The 24,989-nt window shown below is 46.6% G+C and overlaps 1 protein-coding gene across 1 annotated transcript; it reads right to left on the reverse strand.

The window, feature by feature from the left end:
• Positions 1–261: 261 nt before the first annotated feature.
• Positions 262–24,589, reverse strand: LOC138355759 (protein argonaute-2-like). Its single transcript, XM_069311190.1, has 4 exons — positions 24,442–24,589; positions 13,957–14,344; positions 1,322–1,961; positions 262–429 (listed from the first exon to the last, which is right to left on the reverse strand). The coding sequence occupies exons 1-4, from the start codon at positions 24,587–24,589 to the stop codon at positions 262–264; spliced, it is 1,344 nt and encodes a 447-aa protein (XP_069167291.1).
• Positions 24,590–24,989: the final 400 nt, after the last annotated feature.

Here is a 24,989-nt window from a genome sequence, read left to right on the forward strand (position 1 = left end):
TGTTAGAGAGAGTCCACCTCCTCACTATACCCCCAAGGAGTTTTTAACCTTAGCTGTAATGGAGCAGTAACCTTATTTCCTAGTCCTCGCCTCTCTCCTTAAACACTTGCCTTAGACCTTCTCTCAGCGGACCTCTGTAGCCTGTATCGTCCTCCTGAGAAAGGCTAGACGGCTGAGAAAGAAGCAGCCTCTCTCTTTCTCAGCCTCTCCATCTCCCAGCCTATCCTTCTATCCTTTATGTCCCGTTCTCTAATCCTTCCATCACTCTTCTCTGTCGCTTTTACACAATCTTTCTTTTCTACCGTTTCTTCCTCCTATTCTTTCTCTTCTCCCCTTCATCTCCTCTTTCTCCTCCTCCTCCTCCTCCTCCTCCTCCTCCTCCTCCTCCTCCTCCTCCTCCTCCTCCTCCTCTCCCTCCTCTCCCTCCGCCTTGTTCACTCACCGTAAGCCTCTTATCATTCTTAGTCTCTTGCTCCTCTATGTTCTCTGTTTATTCTGTTATTTCTCTTTAGACGTTGTTCTTCCCTGTTGTTCGTTGTTCCCTGTTTGTGTCCGTTGTTCCCTGTTCGTGTCCTTTGTTCCCTGTTGGTGTCTGTTGTATCCTGTTGGTGTCCGTTGTTCTTTGTTGGTGTCCGTTGTTCCCTGTTGGTGCCCGTTATTTCCTGTTGGTGTCTGTTGTTTTTTGCTTGTGTCCATTGTTCCCTGTTGGTGTCCGTTGTTCTTTGTTGGTGTCCGTTGTTTTTTGTTTGTGTCTGTTGTTCCTTGTTGGTGTCCGTTGTTCTTTGTTGGTGTCCGTTGTTCCCTGTTGGTGTCCGTTGTTCCCTGTTGGTGTCTGTTGTTCCTGGTTGGTGTCCGTTGTTCCCTGTTGGTGTCCGTTGTTCCCTGTTGGTGTCCGTTATTTCCTGTTGGTGTCCGTTGTTTTTTGTTTGTGTCCGTTGTTCCCTGTTGGTGTCCGTTGTTTTTTGTTTGTGTCCGTTGTTCCCTGTTGGTGTCTGTTGTTCCTGGTTGGTGTCCGTTGTTCCTTGTTGGTGTCCGTTGTTCCCTGTTGGTGTCCGTTATTTCCTGTTGGTGTCCGTTGTTTTTTGTTTGTGTCCGTTGTTCCCTGTTGGTGTCCGTTGTTCCTGGTTGGTGTCCGTTGTTCTTTGTTGGTGTCCGTTATTTCCTGTTGGTGTCCGTTGTTTTTTGTTTGTGTCCGTTGTTCCCTGTTGGTGTCTGTTGTTCCTGGTTGGTGTCCGTTGTTCCTGGTTGGTGTCCGTTGTTCCGTGTTGGTGTCCGTTATTTCCTGTTGGTGTCCGTTGTTTTTTGTTTGTGTCCGTTGTACCCTGTTGGTGTCCGTTGTTCCTGGTTGGTGTCCGTTGGTTTTTGTTGGTGTCCGTTGTTCCGTGTTGGTGTCCGTAGTTCCGTGTTGGTGTCCGTTGGTTTTTGTTGGTGTCTGTTGTTCCCTGTTGGTGTTCGTTGTTCCCTGTTGGTGTCCGTTGTTCCTGGTTGGTGTCCGTTGTTCTTTGTTGGTGTCCGTTGTTCCCTGTTGGTGTCCGTTGTTCCGTGTTGGTGTCCGTTGTTTCCTGTTGGTGTCCGTTGTTCCTGGTTGGTGTCCGTTGTTCTTTGTTGGTGTCCGTTGTTCCCTGTTGGTGTCCGTTGTTCCCTGTTGGTGTCCGTTGTTCCTTGTTGGTGTCCGTTGTTCTTTGTTGGTGTCCGTTGTTCCTTGTTGGTGTCCGTTGTTCCCTGTTGGTGTCTGTTGTTCCTTGTTGGTGTCCGTTGTTCTTTGTTGGTGTCCGTTGTTCTTTGTTGGTGTCCGTTGTTCTTTGTTGGTGTCCGTTGTTCCCTGTTGGTGTCCGTTGTTCTTTGTTGGTGTCCGTTGTTCTTTGTTGGTGTCCGTTGTTCCCTGTTGGTGTCCGTTGTTCCCTGTTGGTGTCCGTTGTTCTTTGTTGGTGTCCGTTGTTCCCTGTTGGTGTCCGTTGTTCCTGTCGGAAAATCCGACATCATTTAATATATCATACAGACAGATAATAATTGCTGCTGTATTACCAACAAGTTACCCATAGAAAACGTAACTTGTAGTGGAATTACCGTCTAAAGAAAACGGGATATCATCACCACATACTATTATAAATCACCACCTATTATGGTGGGAATTATTCTTAAATACATTAGTCTTTGGACTTTACCATCATAAATACATCTCATATAAATTAACTTAATTATCAATATTAAAGTAGAGTAAATGTGACCCTTCTATCACTTACTGTCATGTGGACAATGTAAGCCAGGCGTCAGGGGAAGGAGGGCAGCCATTGTTGTGTCACCTCCGAGACGTGTGGAGCAAATTCGGCTCCTATCATATCTGGACAATGTCGGCCAGTAGCGTCAATAGTATGGAGTGTTAGACATTATTGAGACCAGAGGCGCAGGGAGCAAATTCGGCTCCTGTTAATTTTACTTGGACGTAGTGTTATGGAAACCAAAGGTGTACCATCTCCAACACGCTGTCATCAAATCAAGTTAAGTGTTCTTTCCGAAACCCATTATCTATCATTAGTGGCCATTAATGTCATTGGGTAGGGAGACCCGGTTAGAACGCAAGGCAGCCTCAAACTAAAGGTAATTAAGCCAGGTCTTCATGTTCCATGTATAGTGTTTTCTCTGATATAGCTTGTCATATATAGAATCTGGCTTTACAGCTAGCGCCCTTTTGACAGGTCAAGACGAGGAAGCATAGACTTTGTGCACCAGTTACTGGGTGATGGAAGCTACCTCAAAGAGGATAATTTGGTGTCTACACCCTAGTTATACCTGGTGGACTAACCTGCTGTACTATAAGATAAGGAACCTCTTCAATGTATGTAGTCTATTACTGTAGTTTGATTGGCTGCATATATAAATTTAATAAACCCCCCTAATGTGTAGAGGATCGATTTGTGAGATTGAGATTATTGCAGAAATACAGTCCACTTATCATTATACAAATTGCTATCGAAGTATATAAATTAACGTAAATATATATTCATATAAATTAAATAAATATAAATCTCACAGGTCGGTTCCCACAGTTCCCTGTTGGTGTCCGTTGTTCTTTGTTGGTGTCCGTTGTTCTTTGTTGGTGTCCGTTGTTCCCTGTTGGTGTCCGTTGTTCTTTGTTGGTGTCCGTTGTTCTTTGTTGGTGTCCGTTGTTCTTTGTTGGTGTCCGTTGTTCCCTGTTGGTGTCCGTTGTTCTTTGTTGGTGTCCGTTGTTCTTTGTTGGTGTCCGTTGTTCTTTGTTGGTGTCCGTTGTTCCCTGTTGGTGTCCGTTGTCCAAATTTTTTTGGTTTATCTATGTTTTAATTTTAGTACTCTTTTGGTCCACTCCCAGACCCCCACCCAGTACACTCCCAGACCCCCACCCAGTACACTCCCAGACCCCCACCCAGTACACTCCCAGACCCCCACCCAGTACACTCCCAGACCCCCACCCAGTACACTCCCAGACCCCCACCCAGTACACTCCCAGACCCCCACCCAGTACACTCCCAGACCCCACCCAGTACACTCCCAGACCCCCACCCAGTACACTCCCAGACCCCCACCCAGTACACTCCCAGACCCCCACCCAGTACACTCCCAGACCCCCACCCAGTACACTCCCAGACCCCCATCCAGTACACTCCCAGACCCCCACCCAGTACACTCCCAGACCCCCATCCAGTACACTCCCAGACCCCCACCCAGTACACTCCCAGACCCCCACCCAGTACACTCCCAGACCCCACCCAGTACACTCCCAGACCCCACCCAGTACACTCCCAGACCCCCACCCAGTACACTCCCAGACCCCCACCCAGTACACTCCCAGACCCCCACCCAGTACACTCCCAGACCCCCACCCAGTACACTCCCAGACCCCACCCAGTACACTCCCAGACCCCCACCCAGTACACTCCCAGACCCCCACCCAGTACACTCCCAGACCCCCACCCAGTACACTCCCAGACCCCACCCAGTACACTCCCAGACCCCCACCCAGTACACTCCCAGACCCCCACCCAGTACACTCCCAGACCCCCACCCAGTACACTCCCAGACCCCCACCCAGTACACTCCCAGACCCCCACCCAGTACACTCCCAGACCCCACCCAGTCCACTTCCAGACCCCACCCAGTACACTCCCAGACCCCCACCCAGTACACTCCCAGACCCCACCCAGTACACTCCCAGACCCCCACCCAGTACACTCCCAGACCCCCACCCAGTACACTCCCAGACCCCCACCCAGTACACTCCCAGACCCCACCCAGTCCACTTCCAGACCCCCACCCAGTACACTCCCAGACCCCCACCCAGTACACTCCCAGACCCCACCCAGTCCACTCCCAGACCCCACCCAGTACACTCCCAGACCCCACCCAGTACACTCCCAGACCCCACCCAGTACACTCCCAGACCCCACCCAGTCCACTCCCAGACCCCACCCAGTACACTCCCAGACCCCACCCAGTACACTCCCAGACCCCACCCAGTACACTCCCAGACCCCACCCAGTCCACTCCCAGACCCCACCCAGTACACTCCCAGACCCCACCCAGTACACTCCCAGACCCCACCCAGTACACTCCCAGACCCCACTCACGCACTCTCCTTTCATCTGCATTTCTCTACGTTTGCGTTCATATCTGGAGGAAGAAGTGGGAGAGATTAATAATTTCCCCCCAAGGGGACGCTACAAGGGGACGCTACAAGGGGACGGTGCAAGGGGACACTGCAAAGGGGTGAGGAATGGGTGTCAAGGGACCCCGAAGAGGAGTGTGATACCGGCCAGTGAGGGACGTTAAGGGGGAGCTGAGTGGACACATTGTCTACAGAAGAATAGGAAGGAGTGTGGCGTCCTAGAAGTCTTAAAGATGCCTGAGTGAAGTCTTACTAGGGAACGGAGAAGAGTCTGAACTAAGGCCAGATATGGAGTGAGAGGATTTAAGAGGGGGGGGGATTACAGGGACCCCTGATTAGGGCTTGACAGGGATTTGAGAGAGATTTTAAGAATAAGTTATGTCTTAATTTTGACATTCTAGAGTGTTATCATTGATGCTAGTATATCTAAGACTTTAATCCCTCCTCCCCCCCCATCCCATCCACACCCCCCCCCCCCCCTCTCCGAGCCTTGCATCAGTTGGGGATTTTTCCAAATCTTCCATTTGCAGTTTTTATGTCACCCCGTCCTTGGTCCCGACGGTGGTGATGATAGAGGAATGGTGGGGAGGAGGGAAGATGAGAGAGAGAGAGAGAGAGACAGAGAGAGAGAGACAGAGACAGAGAGAGAGAGAGAGAGAGAGAGAGAGAGAGAGAGAGAGAGAGAGAGAGAGAGAGAGAGAGAGAGAGAGAGAGAGAGAGAGAGACACACAGAGAGAGAGAAAGAGAGACAGACAGAAAGAGAAATGAGAGGGACAGAGACAAAGACAAAGAGGGAGAGGGGAGAAGAGAGAGAGGGAAGGGAGAGAAAGAGAGAGAGAGGGAGAGAGAGTTACCAACGCTGGTGAACGGGAGGAGAGGCTCCCCGTGTGGTGAGATCACGGCTAGGGAAGCACCAGGAGAGGTTGAGGACTGGTCATGTTTACTGGATGGTAGAGAGGGTCCACGTTACAAAGACAGAGGAAATAAAAGAGAGAGAAGGTGAGCACAGAGGGACACAGCCTCTACCCCCCCCCCCCTCATTCCGTCACAATCCACCACATAATATCCACGACGAATACAGCTTAATGAACACAATACAACAGTAACAGTCCAACAACATAATGTAGAGGTCAACAACAACAACAACAACATGTCGATGAGGTCGCCACCAACAACATAACCCAAAGCCCCGCGACTTGGTCGGAGACTGGGCCGCGGGGCTGTTGATCCCCGGAAGCTACACAAGGTGGGTAGGTGGGTACGCACAGAGCGAGTACTACAGGTGGAGACTGTAAACTGAGAAGTGCTACGATATATATATATATATATATATATATATATATATATATATATATATATATATATATATATATATATATATATGTCGTACCTAATAGCCAGAACGCACTTCTCAGCCTACTATTCAAGGCCCGATTTGCCTAATAAGCCAAGTTTTCATGAATTAATGTTTTTTCGTCTACCTAACCTACCTAACCTAACCTAACCTAGCTTTTTTTGGCTACCTAACCTAACCTTACCTATAAATATAGGTTAGGTTAGGTTAGGTAGGGTTGGTTAGGTTCGGTCATATATCTACGTTAATTTTAACTCCAATAAAAAAAAATTGACCTCATACATAGAGAAAAGGGTTGCTTTATCATTTCATAAGAAAAAAATTATAGTAAATATATTAATTCAGGAAAACTTGGCTTATTAGGCAAATCGGGCCTTGAATAGTAGGCTGAGAAGTGAGTTCTGGCTACTAGGTACGACATATATATATATATATATATATATATATATATATATATATATATATATATATATGTTAGTTTACCAGCACTGTGGAGGTAGTAAACTCGTGGCACAGTTTACTTGGAAGGTAGTCACTTCACAACACACAACTCACGTGAAGAGAAATTATGAGCACAGTTGCATTAGATGTCCTGCCTGCTGGTATCTCTTATTAAGTAAACCCACGCACGCACGCGCGCACACATAAACACACACACACACGCTCACAAACACACACACACACGCACGCTCACACACTACAGAAGGATAGGGGACTATCATGGGAGAAGTGCAGTGGGAGGAAGAAATTAGAGGAAAAACAGTCCAAGACATGATGGACCTAGTCATACGGAAATGCCAGGAGGCCGAAGAGAGTTTTATACCAACAGTAAAGGGAAAAAATAAGAAGGAATATAATAACCCATGGTTTAATAGACAGTGTCAGGAAGCAAAAATGGCCAGCAGACGGGAGTGGAGGAAGTACAGAAGACAAAGGACAGAGGACAACAGGATCAGATACAACAGAGTTAGGAATGATAGTAGTAGGGATGACACGCCACAGAGGATTTTTTGTTTTGGGAAAAAATCCTCTGTGGCGTGTCGGTTTTCCAGTTAATTTTAAAAATCCCGTTTAGCTTTTTTTTTTTTTTTTTTTTTTTATTAAGTTATGAGGTACATCTGCATTAGTGCAGCTACCCTAGACTATATGAAGTGGAGTACAGTGTGTCAAAAAAGCTAACTAGGTGATGCTATAAAATCTCCATCACACAGGATGGTTAGTCATACAGAGGCATGTGATAAGCGGTCTGCACTGGCAGACTCCGGATGCATTTTGAGGATATCAACAACACAAGATTGAATAAGGTAGCAGTGGTAATACAAGTCCCCATCTCGCAGGATGGTTAGTCATACAGAGCCATGTGTTTAATAGCCTGCACTGGCAAATTTTGGGTATACTGTGAGGATATCTTCAAGAATATGAGAGTGAATAAAGTAATTGCAAAGCTCCAGGTACCTCATGCCAACTGGTCTGAAAGGTCTAATAACTGGGCATTCAGTGATGCAGTGCGGGAGATCATGCCGTAGTTCCTGCTCACAGAGTTTGCAACTGGAGTGTAGCTTTTTTTTTTTTTTTTATTAACATATTAGGTACATCTGCATTAGTGCAGCTACCCTAGACTATATGAAGTGGAGTACAGTGTGTCAAAAAAAACTAACTAGGTGATGCTATAAAATCCCCATCACACAGGATGGTTAGTCATACAGAGGCATGTGATTAGCGGTCTGCACTGGCAGACTCCGGATGCATTTTGAGGATATCAACAACACAAGATTGAATAAGGTAGCAGTGGTAATACAAGTCCCCATCTCGCAGGATGGTTAGTCATACAGAGTCATGTGTTTAATAGCCTGCACTGGCAAATTTTGGGTATACTGTGAGGATATCTTCAAGAATACGAGAGTGAATAAAGTAATTGCAAAGCTCCAGGTACCTCATGCCAACTGGTCTGAAAGGTCTAATAATTGGGCATTCAGTGATGTAGTGCGGGAGATCATGCCGTAGTTCCTGCTCACAGAGTTTGCAACTGGAGTGCTCAGGATTGGGAGACCCGTCACCTGCAGCCACCTGCCACAGGTAACGGTATATAGTGTAGCGTGTCGAGTGTTCCAGATAAACTCTACGGACAATTTTTGTTTGTTTTCAAGATCGCGCATTTTTCAAAGACCATTTTCTGGGAATATCTTCATAGACGTTTGTGAAGAGTTCTTATGGGGAAAATTCAAATTTTTCAGAGTTCAGTTTTAAGAAAATGTTTCTGAGTTTCAAATAATCATAGAAGTTTATTTATATGTTTATGACTTAATTTTGTAAAAAGACCATTTTCAGAGAATATTGTCTTAGACATTTTGTTAAGGAAAACAGACATCTTAGTCGTGACTTTAAGTTTTATAACCATTTACGGCTGTTTCACCTGTAAGACCCAAAAAATAGTCAGAGACAGTTTAAAGCTTAAATTTCATCAGAGTGCAGTTTATGCCTGAAAATAATCAGAGTCAAGTTTTACCCTGAAATTAACAGAGTCCTGTTGTTAACCTAAATTCTTCAGAGTTCAGTTTGTGGCCAAAAATATTCAGAGTCCAGTTTGTGCCAGAAAATATTCAAAGTCCAGTTTGTGGCCAAAAATATTCAGAGTCCAGTTTGTGGCCAAAAATATTCAGAGTCCAGTTTGTGACCAAAAATATCCAGAGTCCTGTAATCTGTGAAAATTAGACAGAGTCCTGTAATCTGTGAAAATTAGACAGAGTCCATTTTCAAACAACTTTTCATCAGAGTCCATTTTATATCGAAAATTCGTCAGAGTTCACTTTGGGCCAAAAATATTCAGAGTCCAGTTCATGATAACCTTCTAATAGGAGTAGTAGGAGGCTACAAGATGACCTAGACAGACTGAGTGAATGGTCCAACAAATGGCTGTTGAAGTTCAACCCGAGTAAATGCAAAGTAATGAAACTAGGCAGTGGAAACAGGAGGCCAGACACAGGATACAGAATAGGAGATGAAGTACTTAATGAAACGGACAGAGAGAAAGATCTAGGAGTTGATATCACACCAAACCGGTCTCCTGAAGCCCACATAAAAAGAATAACGTCTGCGGCATATGCGAGGCTGGCTAACATCAGAACGGCGTTCAGGAACCTGTGTAAGGAATCATTCAGAATCTTGTACACCACATATGTAAGATCAATCCTGGAGTATGCAGCCCCAGCATGGAGCCTGTACCTTGTCAAGCACAAGACGAAGCTGGAAAAAGTCCAAAGGTATGCCACCAGACTAGTCCCAGATCTGAGGCATGAGTTACGAGGAAAGGCTGCGGGAAATGCACCTTAAGACACTGGAAGATAGAAGAGTAAGGGGAGACATGATCACAACCTACAAAATCCTCAGGGGAATCGACCGGGTAAACAAGGATAAACTATTCAACACTGTTGGGACGCGAACAAGGGGACACAGGTGGAAACTGAGTACCCACATGAGCCACAGGGACGTTAGAAGGAACTTTTTCAGTGTCAGAATAGTTAACGGATGGAATGCATTAGGCAGAGATGTGGTGGAGGCTGACTCCATAAACAGTTTCAAGTGTAGATATGATAGAGCCCAGTAGGCTCAGGAACCTGTACACCAGTTGATTGACAGTTGAGAGGCGGGACCAAAGAGCCAAAGCTCAACCCCCGCAAGCACAACTTGGTGAGTACATACACACATTCACTCGCTCACGCTCACACACAGACGCGCACGCACGAGCGTATACACACACACAATCAATAAATACTACTGATACAGACCATTTGACCTCCGCTTAAACAAATTATTATTCTTATTATTATTATTATTATTATTATTATTATTATTATTATATATATATATATATATATATATATATATATATATATATATATATATTATATATATATAATATATATATATATTATATATATATATATATATATATATATATATATTATATATATATATATATTATATATATATATATATATATATAATATATATATATATATATATATATATATATATTACCCCTTCCACATAATCCTCCCCCTTCCCCACCTCCAACAATGTCCCCCCCTCTCCCCCCCCCGGGGGCGACACTGTCAACAGAGGCCCCTTTAACAACATCCGGGATTCCACAGGACTTTAACAACGGATCATCTCCCTCTCCCCCCCCCTCCCCCCCCCCCCACTCGTCCGCTAAACTACCAATTACCTATAACGATTCACAGACCTAATTAAGGACATTATTTACGACTCTCTGTAGTAATTGGGGGAAAAAAGAACGGCGTTCTTTGCGCCTTTATCGGGCTGTGTCACCGTTTAATGCAATCATGTTCCCTAATTAGCATATTAATTAGCACTCAATAAAGTTAAAAAAGAGTGTCAATCGCTATGTTGGAAAATTAGTCGTTCCGTGAATATATTTGTGTATTTCCTGAACCTATTTTACCTACTTACACAAGACAATTTTTCACACACTTATTCATATCAAGTGTAGAGTCTGTTATCTTGGGTAGTCTATCACCTAGTGTAGAATCTGTTATCTTGGGTAGTCTATCACCTAGTGTAGAATCTGTTATCTTGGGTTGTATATCACCTAGTGTAGAGTCTGTTATCTCGGGTAGTCTATCACCTAGTGTAGAGTCTGTTATCTTGGGTAGTCTATCACCTAGTGTAGAGTCTGTTATCTTGGGTAGTCTATCACCTATTGTAGAGTCTGTTATCTTGGGTAGTCTATCACCTAGTGTAGAGTCTGTTATCTTGGGTAGTCTATCACCTAGTGTAGAATCTGTTATCTTGGGTAGAGTTCGTTGACCAGACCACACACTATAAGGTGAAGGGACGATGACGACGTTTCGGTCCGTCCTTAACCATTCTCAAGTCAATTTCCCGACGACGTCGTCCCTTCACCTTCTAGTTTGTACTCTGGTCAACATACTTCAGCCACGTTATTGTGACTCGTCGCCTGCATTTGGGTAGAGTTTGTTAGCACCATAATAATCCCTCTCCACAACCACCGACTTCACCATCACCCCCACCACATCACAACCTTACCCCAACACCATTCCTCTCCACCACCCACTCCACCGCCACCCACATGCCCAGCCTAACGAGGCAACCACACAAACGAACAGGAATGAGTGACTAGAATATCGTAACCCACTTCTCCTATTATACACAGGAATACAACCATACAGAATACAGATAATAGAATACAGTTCCTCAGATACAGATAGAATACAGTTCCTCTCCCCCCCGGGGGGGGGGAGGAACACAAAAGCCGCCCAATATTTGATCAGTAACATAAAAGTGATGTACACAAATGCAGATGGAATTACAAATAAAGGAGTAGAATTACAGGAAAGTGGTAGAAGAACAGCGACACATGATTGGGATAACGGAACCGAAACTGACTAATGTTATAGGAATTGCAATCTTCCCAATGAGGATATCAAGTCATAAGGAAAGATAGAGTGAACGGAGAGTGAAGTGGAGCAGGTCTGTTGCTACAGGTACACTGGAACGTTGAAGTAAAATTTGCAGAATAATCTGATCAGCAAGAGTTCATACAAGGAACAGATGAAAATTGCAGTTGTCGCATACAAACTCTAGGGGCGATCAAACAAATGGTTGCTAGAACTAAACTCCAACAAATGTAAAATAATGCAAATGGGAAAGGGAGGGAGGGAGGGAGGGGACCAGAAGGCAGCTACACCATAAGGGAAAGGTAACTACAGGAGTCAGAGAAGGATCTGGGAGTGGATATAGTTCCAACACAACACCGGAGGCACACATAAACAAGATAACATCAGCAGCATATGGAACGCTGGCAAATATAAGAACATCGTTTAGAAACCTGATTGAGGACTCCTTCAAGGCAACCTACACAACATGTGCTGGAGCAATGCTGGAATACGCAGCACCGGCGTGGAAGCCGCACCTCGTCAACCACAAAACCAAAACTGAAAAAGTACAAAAGCAGGAACAGAGGGAGGAAGGGAACTATCAGGAGAAAGCACCAAGTGAAGACTATATAGCACTTAAAAAGGATCAGAATTTGGGATGGGACGAGAGGAAGGAATGGTGCCCAGCCACTTGGACGGTCGGGGACTGAACGCCGACCTGCATGAAGCGAGACCGTCGCTCTCCCGTCCAGCCCAAGTGGTTGGGCAGGAACAGAGAGAACATGATCACAAACTACAAGATACTGAGAGGAATAGGTAAGGTGGACAAGCTTCATCAGACTGAGAGAAAGAAGGACACAGGTGGCAGCTGGAAACACAGAAGAGTGGAAGGGACGTCAGAAAGTACTCGTGCCCTGTACGGCCCGTCAACACGTGCAATGTACTGGAAGTACTCGTGCCCTGTACGGCCCGTCAACACGTCCAATGTACTGGAAGTACTCGTGCCCTGTACGGCCCGTCAACACGTCCAATGTACTGGAAGTACTCGTGCCCTGTACGGCCCGTCAACACGTCCAATGTACTGGAAGTACTCGTGCCCTGTACGGCCCGTCAACACGTCCAATGTACTGGAAGTACTCGTGCCCTGTACGGCCCGTCAACACGTCCAATGTACTGGAAGTACTCGTGCCCTGTACGGCCCGTCAACACGTCCAATGTACTGGAAGTACTCGTGCCCTGTACGGCCCGTCAACACGTCCAATGTACTGGAAGTACTCGTGCCCTGTACGGCCCGTCAACACGTCCAATGTACTGAGAAGAAGTTGTGGAAGCCACCTCCAGCCACAACTGTAAGGCCAGACTCGACGAGGTATACAGAGCTACACCTCCCTCACCCGTGACACTGTTAGGTAAGACCTCCACTATCACACCACCTCCCATAAATCCACTCCATCACAACCACCACAACCACCACAACCACCACTCCACCACAACCACCACTCCACCACAACCACCACTCCATCACTCCACCACAACCACCACAACCACCACTCCACCACAACCACCACTCCACCACAACCACCACTCCACCACAACCCCCACTCCACCACAACCACCACAACCACCACAACCACCACAACCACCACTCCACCACAACCATCACTCCACCACAACCACCACTCCACCACAACCATCACTCCACCACAACCACCACTCCACCACAACCACCACTCCACCACAACCACCACAACCACCACCACCACCACAACCACCACAACCACCACTCCACATCATACAATAACAATAATATCGAATATCGACTGGTTGTGAACTCTTAATTAATATTCATTGAATTCTGACCATTTTTTTCAAAGTAGAGACATGGTGGGTCCCGTGTTTCATGGTGGGTCCCATGTTTCATGGTGGGTCCCATGTTTCATGGTGGGTCCCATGTTTCATGGTGGGTCCCATGTTTCATGGTGGGTCCCATGTTTCATAGTGGGTCCCATGTTTCATGGTGGGTCCCATGTTTCATGGTGGGTCCCATGTTTCATGGTGGGTCCCATGTTTCATGGTGGGTCCCATGTTTCATGGTGGGTCCCATGTTTCATGGTGGGTCCCATGTTTCATAGTGGGTCCCATGTTTCATGGTGGGTCCCGTGTTTCAGGGTGGGTCCCATGTTTCATGGTGGGTCCCATGTTTCATAGTGGGTCCCATGTTTCATGGTGGGTCCCATGTTTCATGGTGGGTCCCATGTTTCATGGTGGGTCCCATGTTTCATGGTGGGTCCCGTGTTCCATGGTGGGTCCCGTGTTTCATGGTGGGTCCCGTGTTTCATGGTGGGTCCCGTGTTTCATGGTGGGTCCCATGTTTCATGGTGGGTCCCATGTTTCATGGTGGGTCCCATGTTTCAGGGTGGGTCCCATGTTTCATGGTGGGTCCCATGTTTCATGGTGGGTCCCATGTTTCAGGGTGGGTCTAATGTTTCATGGTGGGTCCCATGTTTCAGGGTGGGTCTAATGTTACGGTGAAGGTCCCACGTTACAGTGAAGGTCCCACGTTACAGTGAAGGTCCCACGTTTCAGCATGGGACCCCCCTGTTTCACCGTGGGAGCCATATGACCCCACGGTGTAGCATGGGAGGAAGGGACTGAGGAAAGAGGGAGGTAGAGACTGAGGTAGAGGTAGAGACTGAGGTAGAGGTAGAGACTGAGGTTGAGGTAGAGACTGAGGTTGAAGTAGAGACTGAGGCAGAGGTAGAGGTAGAGACTGAGGTAGAGGTAGAGACTGAGGTAGCGGTAGAGACTGAGGTAGATGTAGAGACTGAGGTAGAGGTAGAGACTGAGGTAGAGGTAGAGACTGAGGTAGAGTAACACTGGTGGTCACTTTGCACTGATGTTTATCAGAGAACAATGGAGCAGCTGGTCTGAGGCCTGGTTGTCATGGTAACAATATACCGTTGTCATGGTTACACTAACGCTTTTCACTGCCATAACAGCAGTGATAGGTCCGGGTCTGTGGGGGGGAGGGAGCAGTGAGGAACACACAAGGGGGGGGGGAGCAGTATACTTTCTAGCATGTATTCTAACGTGAGCAGTGTCTGGAGCAGTGTGTGGAGCAGTGTGTGGAGCAGTGTGTGGAGCAGTGTCTGGAGCAGTGTCTGGAGCAGTGTCTGGAGCAGTGCTTGGAGCAGTGTCTGGAGCAGTGTCTGGAGCAGTGCTTGGAGCAGTGTCTGGAGCAGTGTCTGGAGCAGTTACTCAGTAACTCCCACAAACTTATGCAATAATTGAGTTATTGCATAAGTTATTGAGTCTTCGTCGTCCCATTATTACCTGTTAACTGCAGGTGTGGCAGAGGGCAGGTGTGGCAGAGGGCAGGTGTGGCTGAGGCCAGGTGTGGCTGAGGGCAGGTGTGGCTGAGGGCTGGTGTGGCTGAGGGCAGGTGTATCAGAGGGCATTTGTAGCAGAGGGCAGTTGTAGCAGAGGACAGATGTGGCTGAGAGCAGGTGTAGCAGAGGGCAAGAGTAGCAGAAGGCAGGTGTAGCAGAAGACAGGTGTAGCAGAAGACAGGTGTAGCAGAAGACAGGTGTAGCAGAAGACAGATGTATCAGAAGGCGGCAGGTGTAGCAGAAGACAGGTGTAGCAGAAGACAGGTGTAGCAGGAGAAAGGTGTAGCAGAAGACAGGTGTAGCAGAAGACAGGTGTAGCAGGAGAAAGGTGTAGCAGAAGACAGGTGTAGCAGAAGACAGGTGTAGCAGAAGACAGGTGTAGCAGAAGGCAGGTGTAGCAGAAGACAGGTGTAGCAGGAGAAAGGTGTAGCAGAAGACAGGTGTAGCAGAAGACAGGTGTAGCAGGAGAAAGGTGTAGCAGAAGACAGGTGTAGCAGAAGACAGGTGTAGCAGAAGACAGGTGTAGCAGAAGACAGGTGTAGCAGAAGGCAGGTGTAGCAGAAGACAGGTGTAGCAGGAGAAAGGTGTAGCAGAAGACAGGTGTAGCAGAAGACAGGTGTAGCAGAAGACAGGTGTAGCAGAAGACAGGTGTAGCAGGAGAAAGGTGTAGCAGAAGACAGGTGTAGCAGAAGACAGGTGTAGCAGGAGAAAGGTGTAGCAGAAGACAGGTGTAGCAGAAGACAGGTGTAGCAGAAGACAGGTGTAGCAGAAGGCAGGTGTAGCAGAAGACAGGTGTAGCAGGAGAAAGGTGTAGCAGAAGACAGGTGTAGCAGGAGAAAGGTGTAGCAGAAGACAGGTGTAGCAGAAGACAGGTGTAGCAGAAGACAGGTGTAGCAGAAGACAGGTGTAGCAGAAGACAGGTGTAGCAGAAGACAGGTGTAGCAGAAGACAGGTGTAGCAGAAGACAGGTGTAGCAGAAGACAGATGTATCAGAAGGCGGCAGGTGTAGAAGAGGAGCTACCCCTACAAAACAAATCGTTCAAACCCTTGTTTTTTCTTATAGAAATATGCACCATTAATCACTGATCTCTGGAAAACCAACAGAAATTTCATACCTTAAACAATTTGCCCGTACTAGCATAAACTGCCGAGTCTTCCACAGCTCCAAAGGTTTTCCAAGCTCCGGCACTTGAGCAGTGTTAAGGGGTAACTATGCATTTATTTTTATATATTTCACAGCAATAAACTCCTCTCATTGGCGATTACCAACGCAACTACACGAGTACACATGTGTACTCATGGGTTCACATGTGTACACATGTACACAGACTGAGACGGAGTAGGAGAGAGACTGAGACGGAGACAGAGACGTAGACAGAGAGAGAATAGATGGATGGATGGATACATAGTTGGATATACGGATGCATAGATGGAGAAATGATGTATGGTTGGATAGATGGAAATGGATAGATATAAAGATGGAGAGATAGTCAGACAGACAGACAGACAGACCCGGGCACCGCCGGTCCCCCCCCTCCCCTTCCCAGTACACAAATCTATTAAATATGACTAAGGATGATCCTAGAGTGATCATATCATCAATGCTTCTCCCACACACCTTGGCTACATTTCTAATGCTCTTGTCAAGGAAGTTTAAACATTAACTGTCCAAAGTTGGGTAAAATGAATGTTTGGAGACCTATCATTTCAACTACCTTGTCAGTGAAGACATTGGCACACAAGGATTCGTCCTTGAATCATTAGTCTCACCCTTTATCATATTCATTAACAAATATGTAAACATAAAAGACCGCTACTAATATACATATATTTATAAATATATATATACTTATAAAATATATTTAAAATTAATAATAAGCCAACATATATATTGGGCTAAGCCAGCCGAAAGTTAAAACAAGACTGGTGTGATGGCAGCAATAAAAGATGCCAGGTGTTGCAATCATCGCCCCGGAATAAGCCCGAGAAATATGCACATACCTTGCTGGCTGCACTAAAAATAGAACGTTAAAAGCATTCACAAGGATTCCGCGTGGTTTATCAGACATTTCTGCCATATTTGCGTAGAACGTGGAGAACACCAGCCGGATATGTGAGTCCTTAGAGACGTGTTCTGCTGACGTTAGTGGGTGAGAAGTCTTGGGTTTATTGCTGGGTCTTAGCGTACGTCTGGAGTAAGAGGGGGTGGGGGGGTCGCTGGTGTGGGGGGATAGTTCCATGGGACGGGGGGGGGAGGGCAGGTGACAAGGGGTAGGCTGTGAGGAGGAATAGTTTGGTTTGGACAGTGGTGGTGATTGGAGGTTGGATGTGGTACTTCGCAGGCATGCGTAAAGGGATTGGCAGATGGATGGTGGATGTGGCTCGTCTAGGGGTGGATTGGAGGGTAGGTGGAGCGATAGGGGCATGGGATAGAGGGGGTGGGTAGCTTGTGTAGGAGGTTCTGCGGTGTGGTTGAAGGGGCCCAGGCTGCGGGAGGATAGGGAGAGGAGGGGTGATTGCCTTTGATGTGAGTTATGGATTAGAGGGGTAGAGTGAGGCACAAGGTGGAGAGACGAACGGTTGACACACTTACTGTGACTGGACTTGACGATGCATTCATGGGAGGTGTCCCACGTCCAGCCACTCCCCTCCACGTCCTCACTTCTCCAGCTGCACCTCTTTAATTTCTTGTTATCTTCCTCGGAAGAAGTGTTCCGTAACTTGAGAAATGTTGGAGTAACTTATGCTTCCCTATCACTGTCTCGACTGATGTGTCATTTGTTAACTCAACATTCACCAAACTCTTTCTCTCTTTCTTATTTCAGCTCAAGATTAAAATCTTCTCTATGTTACTGCGGCTCCACACCATCTGCTTCACTGGTAAGATCTTTATTATGGCAGTTCCCATCTTTCTTGGCATCTCCTCTTCTGCATCCTTCAAGTGTGCGTGTGTACTCACCTAGTTCACCTAATTGTACTCACCTTGTTATGCTTGCGAAGCTCTGGCTCTTTTGTCCCGCCTCTCAACTGTCAATCAACAGGTGAACAGATTCCTGAGCCTATTGGGCTCTATCATATCTACAATTGAAACTGTGTATGGAGTCAGCCTCCACCACATCACTGCCTAATGCATTCCACCTGTTAACTACTCTGACACTGAAACAATTCTTTCTAACGTCCCTGTGGCTCATTTGGGTACTCAGTTTCCACCTGTGTCCCCTTGTTCGTGTCCTACCCGTGCTGAAGAGTTTGTCTTTGTCCACCCTGTCAATTCCCCTGAGAATTTTGTAGGCGGTTATCATGTCTCCCCTTACTCTTCTGTTTTCCAGGGACGTGAAGTTCAGTTCCTTCAGCCTTTCCTCGTAGCTCATATGTGTGTGTGTGTGTGTGTGTGTGTGTGTGTGTGTGTGTGTGTGTGTGTGTGTGTGTGTGTGTGTGTGTGTGTGTGTGTGTGTGTGTGTGTGTGTGTGTGTTCACGTGTGTTCCAGTGTATGTAGCGTCACCTCATTTAGTAAAGCCTTCACTCTCATACTCACCCAGCAAGGGTTTTATAGTGAGCTCTGAATCGAATATTAAAAAAAAAAAATCCGCATTCACAAAATATTTCACGAAAAGGCCAAAAATTCCATGGAATATGAATATATGACGTATTTCAGTCAGTCCTTTCATAACAAACAAAATTTTATGCAAATATATGACAAACCGAGCATGGAAATTAATCCATGCTCGCTGCGGCACACCAGATGGGTTTACGGTCCGGTAATTTCTCTCCACAACGGACAACAAGATGGAAAAACGTCCGTGTTACGCACGGACGTTGATATGGGAGTATGTACGTGCTGTGAACTCCACGTACAGGTGCACGGGGGAGAGTTCTTATCGCATTCCACGCCGGAGTGGTCAAAGGGGACTTTTATGCCACACACACACACACACACGAACACGCATACACACATACACACACACACACACACACACACACACACACACACACACACACACACACACACACACACACACACACACACACACACACACACACACACACACACACACACACACACACACACACACACACACACTCATATCACTCCCCTCCCCCCTTTCACACACACACACCAGAAATCAGAAACACACACCACAAACTCTCACACACAGGGGTGTTTGAACAGAACTGTAGTGCGAAAAAGAACATGGAAAGAATTTGGTTCATTAGAAATGGCTACTGGACTCCAAACCCTTACAAGTGCAAGGCAACGAGAACTGTAAATCGATCAAGAAGGAACTTGGAACAACCTGACAAGAGAGGAAGACGACTCCAGCCCCTCGGAGAAAACACACAATCCGGAGAGACAATCGAGTCAGTTTTTCATATTTACGTCTCTAGATTTTCTTCTAAAACGGTAAAAAAAAAATCCATTGTAAAATATCTAGAAATATTAATATGGGGGCGCCGCGACGTTTATAAGACGCTGCACCATTTATGGTGTGGATTGTAAGAGTCTTCAGCACAAGGGGGCGACCATACGGGTGATTTTCCCGCGGTAAGTGCTGATCTGTGTGTGTGTGTACTCACCTATATGTGCTTGCAGGATCGAGCATTGACTCTTGGATCCCGAGGTCTGTGTGTGTGTGTGTGTGTGTGTGTGTGTGTGTGTGTGTGTGTGTACTCACCTATATGTACTCACCTATATGTGCTTGCAGGATCGAGCATTGACTCTTGGATCCCGCCTTTCGAGCATCGGTTGTTTACAGCAATGACTCCTGTCCCATTTCCCTATCATACCTGGTTTTAAAATTATGAATAGTATTTGCTTCCACAACCTGTTCCTGAAGTGCATTCCATTTCCCCACTACTCTCACGCTAAAAGAAAACTTCCTTACATCTCTGTGACTCATCTGAGTTTCAAGCTTCCATCCATGTCCTCTCGTTCTGTTACTATTCCGTGTGAACATTTCGTCTATGTCCACTCTGTCAATTCCTCTGAGTATCTTATACGTTCCTATCATGTCCCCCCTCTCCCTTCTTCTTTCTAGTGTCGTAAGGCACAGTTCCCTCAGGCGCTCTTCATACCCCATCCCTCGTAGCTCTGGGACGAGTCTCGTTGCAAACCTCTGAACCTTTTCCAGTTTCATTATATGCTTCTTCAGATGGGGACTCCATGATGAGGCGGCATACTCTAAGACTGGCCTTACGTAGGCAGTGTAAAGCGCCCTAAATGCCTCCTTACTTAGGTTTCTGAATGATGTTCTAACTTTTGCCAGTGTAGAGTACGCTGCTGTCGTTATCCTATTAATATGTGCCTCAGGAGATAGATTAGGTGTTACGTCCACCCCCAGGTCTCTTTCACGCGTCGTTACAGGTAGGCTGTTCCCCTTCATTGTGTACTGTCCCTTTGGTCTCCTATCTCCTAGTCCCATTTCCATAACTTTACATTTGCTCGTGTTGAATTCTAGTAGCCATTTCTCTGACCATCTCTGCAATCTGTTCAGGTCCTCTTGGAGGATCCTGCAATCCTCATCTGTCACAACTCTTCTCATCAACTTTGCATCATCCGCAAACATCGACATGTAGGACTCTACGCCTGTAAACATGTCGTTAACATATACAAGAAATAGAATTGGTCCCAGCACCGATCCTTGTGGTACTCCACTTGTTACTGTTCGCCAGTCCGACTTCTCGCCCCTTACCGTAACTCTTTGGCTCCTTCCTGTTAGGTAGTTCCTTATCCATTCTAGGACCTTTCCCCCCACCCCCGCCTGCCTCTCGAGCTTGAACAGCAGTCTCATGTGCGGTACTGTATCAAAGGCTTTTGTGTGTGTGTGTGTGTGTGTGTGTGTGTGTGTGTGTGTGTGTGTGTGTGTGTGTGTGTGTGTGTGTGTGTGTGTGTACTTACCTAATTGTACTTACCTAACTGTGCTTGCGGGGGTTGAGCTCTGGCTCTTTGGTCCCGCCTCTCAACTGTCAATCAACTGGTGTACAGATTCCTGAGCCTATCGGGCTCTATTAAATCTACACTTTGAAACTGTGTATGGAGTCAGCCTCCACCACATCACTTCCTAATGCATTCCATTTGTCTACTACTCTGACACTGAAAAAATTCTTTCTAACGTCTCTATGGCTCATTTGGGCACTCAATTTCCATCTGTATCTCCTAGTGCGTGTGCTCCTTGTGGTAAATATTCTGTCTTTATCTACCCAATCAATTCCTCTGAGAATCTTGTATGTGGTGATCATATCCCCTCTAACTCTTCTGTCTCCCAGTGACGTGAGATTTAATTCCCGTAGTCTCTCCTCGTAGCTCATACCCCTCAATTTGGGTACTAGTCTGGTGGAAAACCTTTGAGTTTTTTTCCAGTTTAGTCTTATGCTTGACTAGATATGGACTCCATGCTGGAGCCGCATAATCCAGGATTGGTCTGACATATGTGGTATACAAAGTTTTGAAAGATTCCTTGCATAAGTTTCTAAAGGCCGTTCTTATGTTAGCCAACCTGGCATATGACGCTGATGTTATCTTCTTGATATGGGCTTCAGGGGACAGATCTGGCGTGATATCAACCCCCAGGTCTTTCTCTCTCTCTTAGACTCTTGAAATATTTCACCTCGTGTGTGTGTGCGCTCAAGTGTTCCCCACTCACAACTCAGCCTAAGACTCACCCCTCATCGCCCTCATGTCCTCCCTCCCGCTCACTGTTTGCCTGGTAATGAGAAAATAATGGGGCAGCGCGGCGAGGGCACGCTAGCATTAAGGAGACACGACCACGTAAACACATGTATATATTGTGAGAGAATGGCATCCCTTGTGAGGGAGGGAGGGAGGGAGGGAAAGGGGGAAGAGAGGGAGAGAAAGAGACAGAGACACAGATAAAGAGAGACATTCATACGGACAGAGAAAGATAGAAAAAGAGGAAGCGAGAGAGAGAGAGAGAGTGAGAGAGAGTGAGAGAGACATACAGAGATGGAGAAAGACTTTCTAATCAAAAAGGTCTGCACGTGTTGTTAAATATTTCAAATCAGGGCCAAGAGGAGGGAGGAGAGGAAGTAACACCTGCACAGAGTCATCACCATCAGCCACAGGTGCGCAGGACCATCAACGGCAGGCCAGGCAGGTCATCAACACCTCCATCAACCGACCATGCAACACGGAAGAGCGAAACGATGTCAACAATTTACAGAGTTGAGCTATTACCTTCTAACCCTCGTCCCTCTCTCTCCTTCCCTCTCCCTCTCCCACCCTCTCCCTCTCTCTCTCTCCCTCTCTCCCTTCCTCCCTCTCCCTCCCTCTCCCTTCCTCCCTCTCCCTCCCTCTCCCTCTCTCTCTCTCTCTCTCTCTCTCTCTCTCTCTCTCTCTCTCTCTCTCTCTCTCTCTCTCTCTCTCTCTCTCTCTCTCTCTCTCTCTCTCTCTCTCCCTCCCCCTCCCTCTCTCTCTCTCTCTCTCTCTCTCTCTCCCTCCCCCTCCCTCTCTCTCTCTCTCTCTCTCTCTCTCTCTCTCTCTCTCTCTCTCTCTCTCTCTCTCTCTCTCTCTCTCTCTCTCTCTCTCTCTCTCTCTCTCTCTCTCCCCCTCCCTCTCCCTCTCTCTCTCTCTCTCTCTCTCTCTCTCTCTCTCTCTCTCTCTCTCTCTCTCTCTCTCTCTCTCTCTCTCTCTCTCTCTCTCTCTCTCTCTCCCCCTCCCTCTCCCTCTCCCTCTCTCTCTCTCTCTCTCTCTCTCTCTCTCTCTCTCTCTCTCTCTCTCTCTCTCTCTCTCTCTCTCTCTCTCTCTCTCTCTCTTTCTCTCCCTCCCCCTCCCCCTCCCCCTCCCTCTCCCTCTCCCTCTCTCTCTCTCTCTCTCTCTCTCTCTCTCTCTCTCTCTCTCTCTCTCTCTCTCTCTCTCTCTCTCTCTCTCTCTCTCTCTCTCTCTCTCTCTCTCTCTGTGTGCAGGTTTATCGCTCACACCCTCCCCACACAGCCCTTCATCTCCCCTACCCTGCTACACTGCCTCTTTCACAACCAACCAATAAACTTTCACTTCCCTCACATATCGCCGACACTGAGCACCTGCGGCCACACTCAGTACTCACCTAGTTGTGCTTGCGGGGGTTGAACTTCGGCTCTTTGGTCCCGCCTCTCAACTGTTAATCAACTGGTGTACAAATTCCTGAGCCTACTGGGCTCTATCATATCTACATTAGAAACTATGTATGGAGTCAGCCTCCACCACATCACTATTTAATGCATTCCATTCTGTTAACTACTTTGACACTGAAACAGTTCTTTCTAACGTCCCTGTGGCTCATTTGGGTACTCAGTTTCCACCTGTGTCCCTTTGTTCGCGTACCATCTGTGTTAAACAGTTAATCCTTATCTACCTGTCAATTCCCCTAAGAATTTTGTAGGTAGTGATCATGTCTCCCCTTACTCTTCTGTCTTCCAGTGTCATGAGGTGAATTTCCCGCAGCCTTTCCTCGTATCTCATGCCTCTTAGTTCTGGGACTAGCCTAGTGGCATATATCTGAACTTTTTCCAGCTTCGTCTTGTGCTTGACAAGGTACTGGGCTTCATGCAGGGGCCGCATACTACAGGATTGGTCTTACATATGTGGTATACAAGATTCTGAATGATTCCTTGCACAGGTTCCTGAGGGTTGTTCTGATGTTAGCCAGCCTTGCATACGCCGCAGATGTTATTCTTTTTATATGGGCTTCAGGATACAGGTTTGGTGTGATATCAACTCCTAGATCTTTCTCTCTGTTTTATAAAGTACTTCATCACCTATTCTGTATCTTGTGTCTGGCCTCCTGTTTCCACTGCCTAGTTTCATTACTTTGTATTTACTCGGGATGAACTTTAGCAGCCATTTGTTGGACCATTCATTCAGTCTGTCCAGGTCATCTTGAAGCCTCATACTCTGTTTTAATCCTCTGTTTCAATCCTCCTCATAATTTTTGCATCATCAGCAAACAATGAGAGGAACGATTCTATACCCTCTGGGAGATTGTTTACATATATCAGAAACAGTATAGGTCCAAGGACTGACCCCTGCGGGACTCCACTGGTGACGTCCCGCCATTCTGAGACCTCACCCCTCACACTGACTCGCTGTCTTCTGGTGCTTAGGTATTCCTTTATCCAATGGAGTACCTTCCCTTTCATTCCTACCTGCATCTCCAGCTTTTTCACTAGCCTCTTGTGTGGTACTGTATTAAAGGCTTTCTGGCAATCCAAAAGTATGCAGTCCGCCCAGCCCTCTCTTTCTTGCCTGATTTTTGTTACCTGGTCGTAGAATTCAAGTAACCCTGTGAAGCAGGACTTGCCATCCCTGAACCCATGTTGATGCTGTGTTACAAAGTTCTTTCACTCCAGATGTTCCACTAACGTTCTTCGCACAATCTTCATCAGCTTGCATGGTATGCAGGTTAGGGACACTGGCCTGTAGTTCAGTGCCTCCTGTCTATCCCCTTTCTTGTATATCGGGACTACGTTAGCTGCTTTCCAAATTCTTGGCAGTTCCTTTGTTGCCAGTGATTCGTTATGCACTATGGAGAGTGGCAGGCACAGTGCTTCTGCTCCTTCCTTAAGTATCCAAGGGGAGCTTCCATCTGGGTCTATGGCCTTTGTCACATCCAACTCTAGTAAAAGCTTCCTTACTTCCCTACCCCTACCGGTAATTTCAAACTCTTCTAGTGGATCCTGGTTAACTATTCCCTCTCTTATCTCTGGAGTTTCTTGCTCTAAAGTGAAGACCTCCTGGAATTTCTTATTCAGTGCCTTGCACACTTCCTTGTCGTTTGTAGTGAATCCGTCTGCCATTATCCTTAATTTCCTTACCTGTGCCTTCACTGTTGTTTTTCTCCTGATGTGGCTGTGCAGCAATTTAGGTTTAGTCTTTGCCTTGCTTGCGATGTCATTTTCGTATTGCCCTTTCTTTACTCTCAAGTGTCCAGTTATTTCTATAGTTTCTCCACGCCCTTTTACTTTGTTACTTAGCTATCCTACATCTCTGATTAAACCATGGGTTTCTCATCTTCATTTCATTGTTTTACCTTTGGACCAAGACAATCTTGTTTGCTGCCTCCTTACACTTCTGCATGATGTAGTTCATCATGTCTTGGACTGTCTCCCCCTGAGCTCTGTTTCCCATGTTATATCTGTTAGGAATTTTCTATTCTCCTCATAGTTTTCCTTTCGGAATGCCAGCTTTTTGTTTTCA

The sequence above is a fragment of the Procambarus clarkii genome, chromosome 6 (genome assembly GCF_040958095.1).
Source record: "Procambarus clarkii isolate CNS0578487 chromosome 6, FALCON_Pclarkii_2.0, whole genome shotgun sequence".
Classification (NCBI taxonomy): domain Eukaryota; kingdom Metazoa; phylum Arthropoda; class Malacostraca; order Decapoda; family Cambaridae; genus Procambarus; species Procambarus clarkii.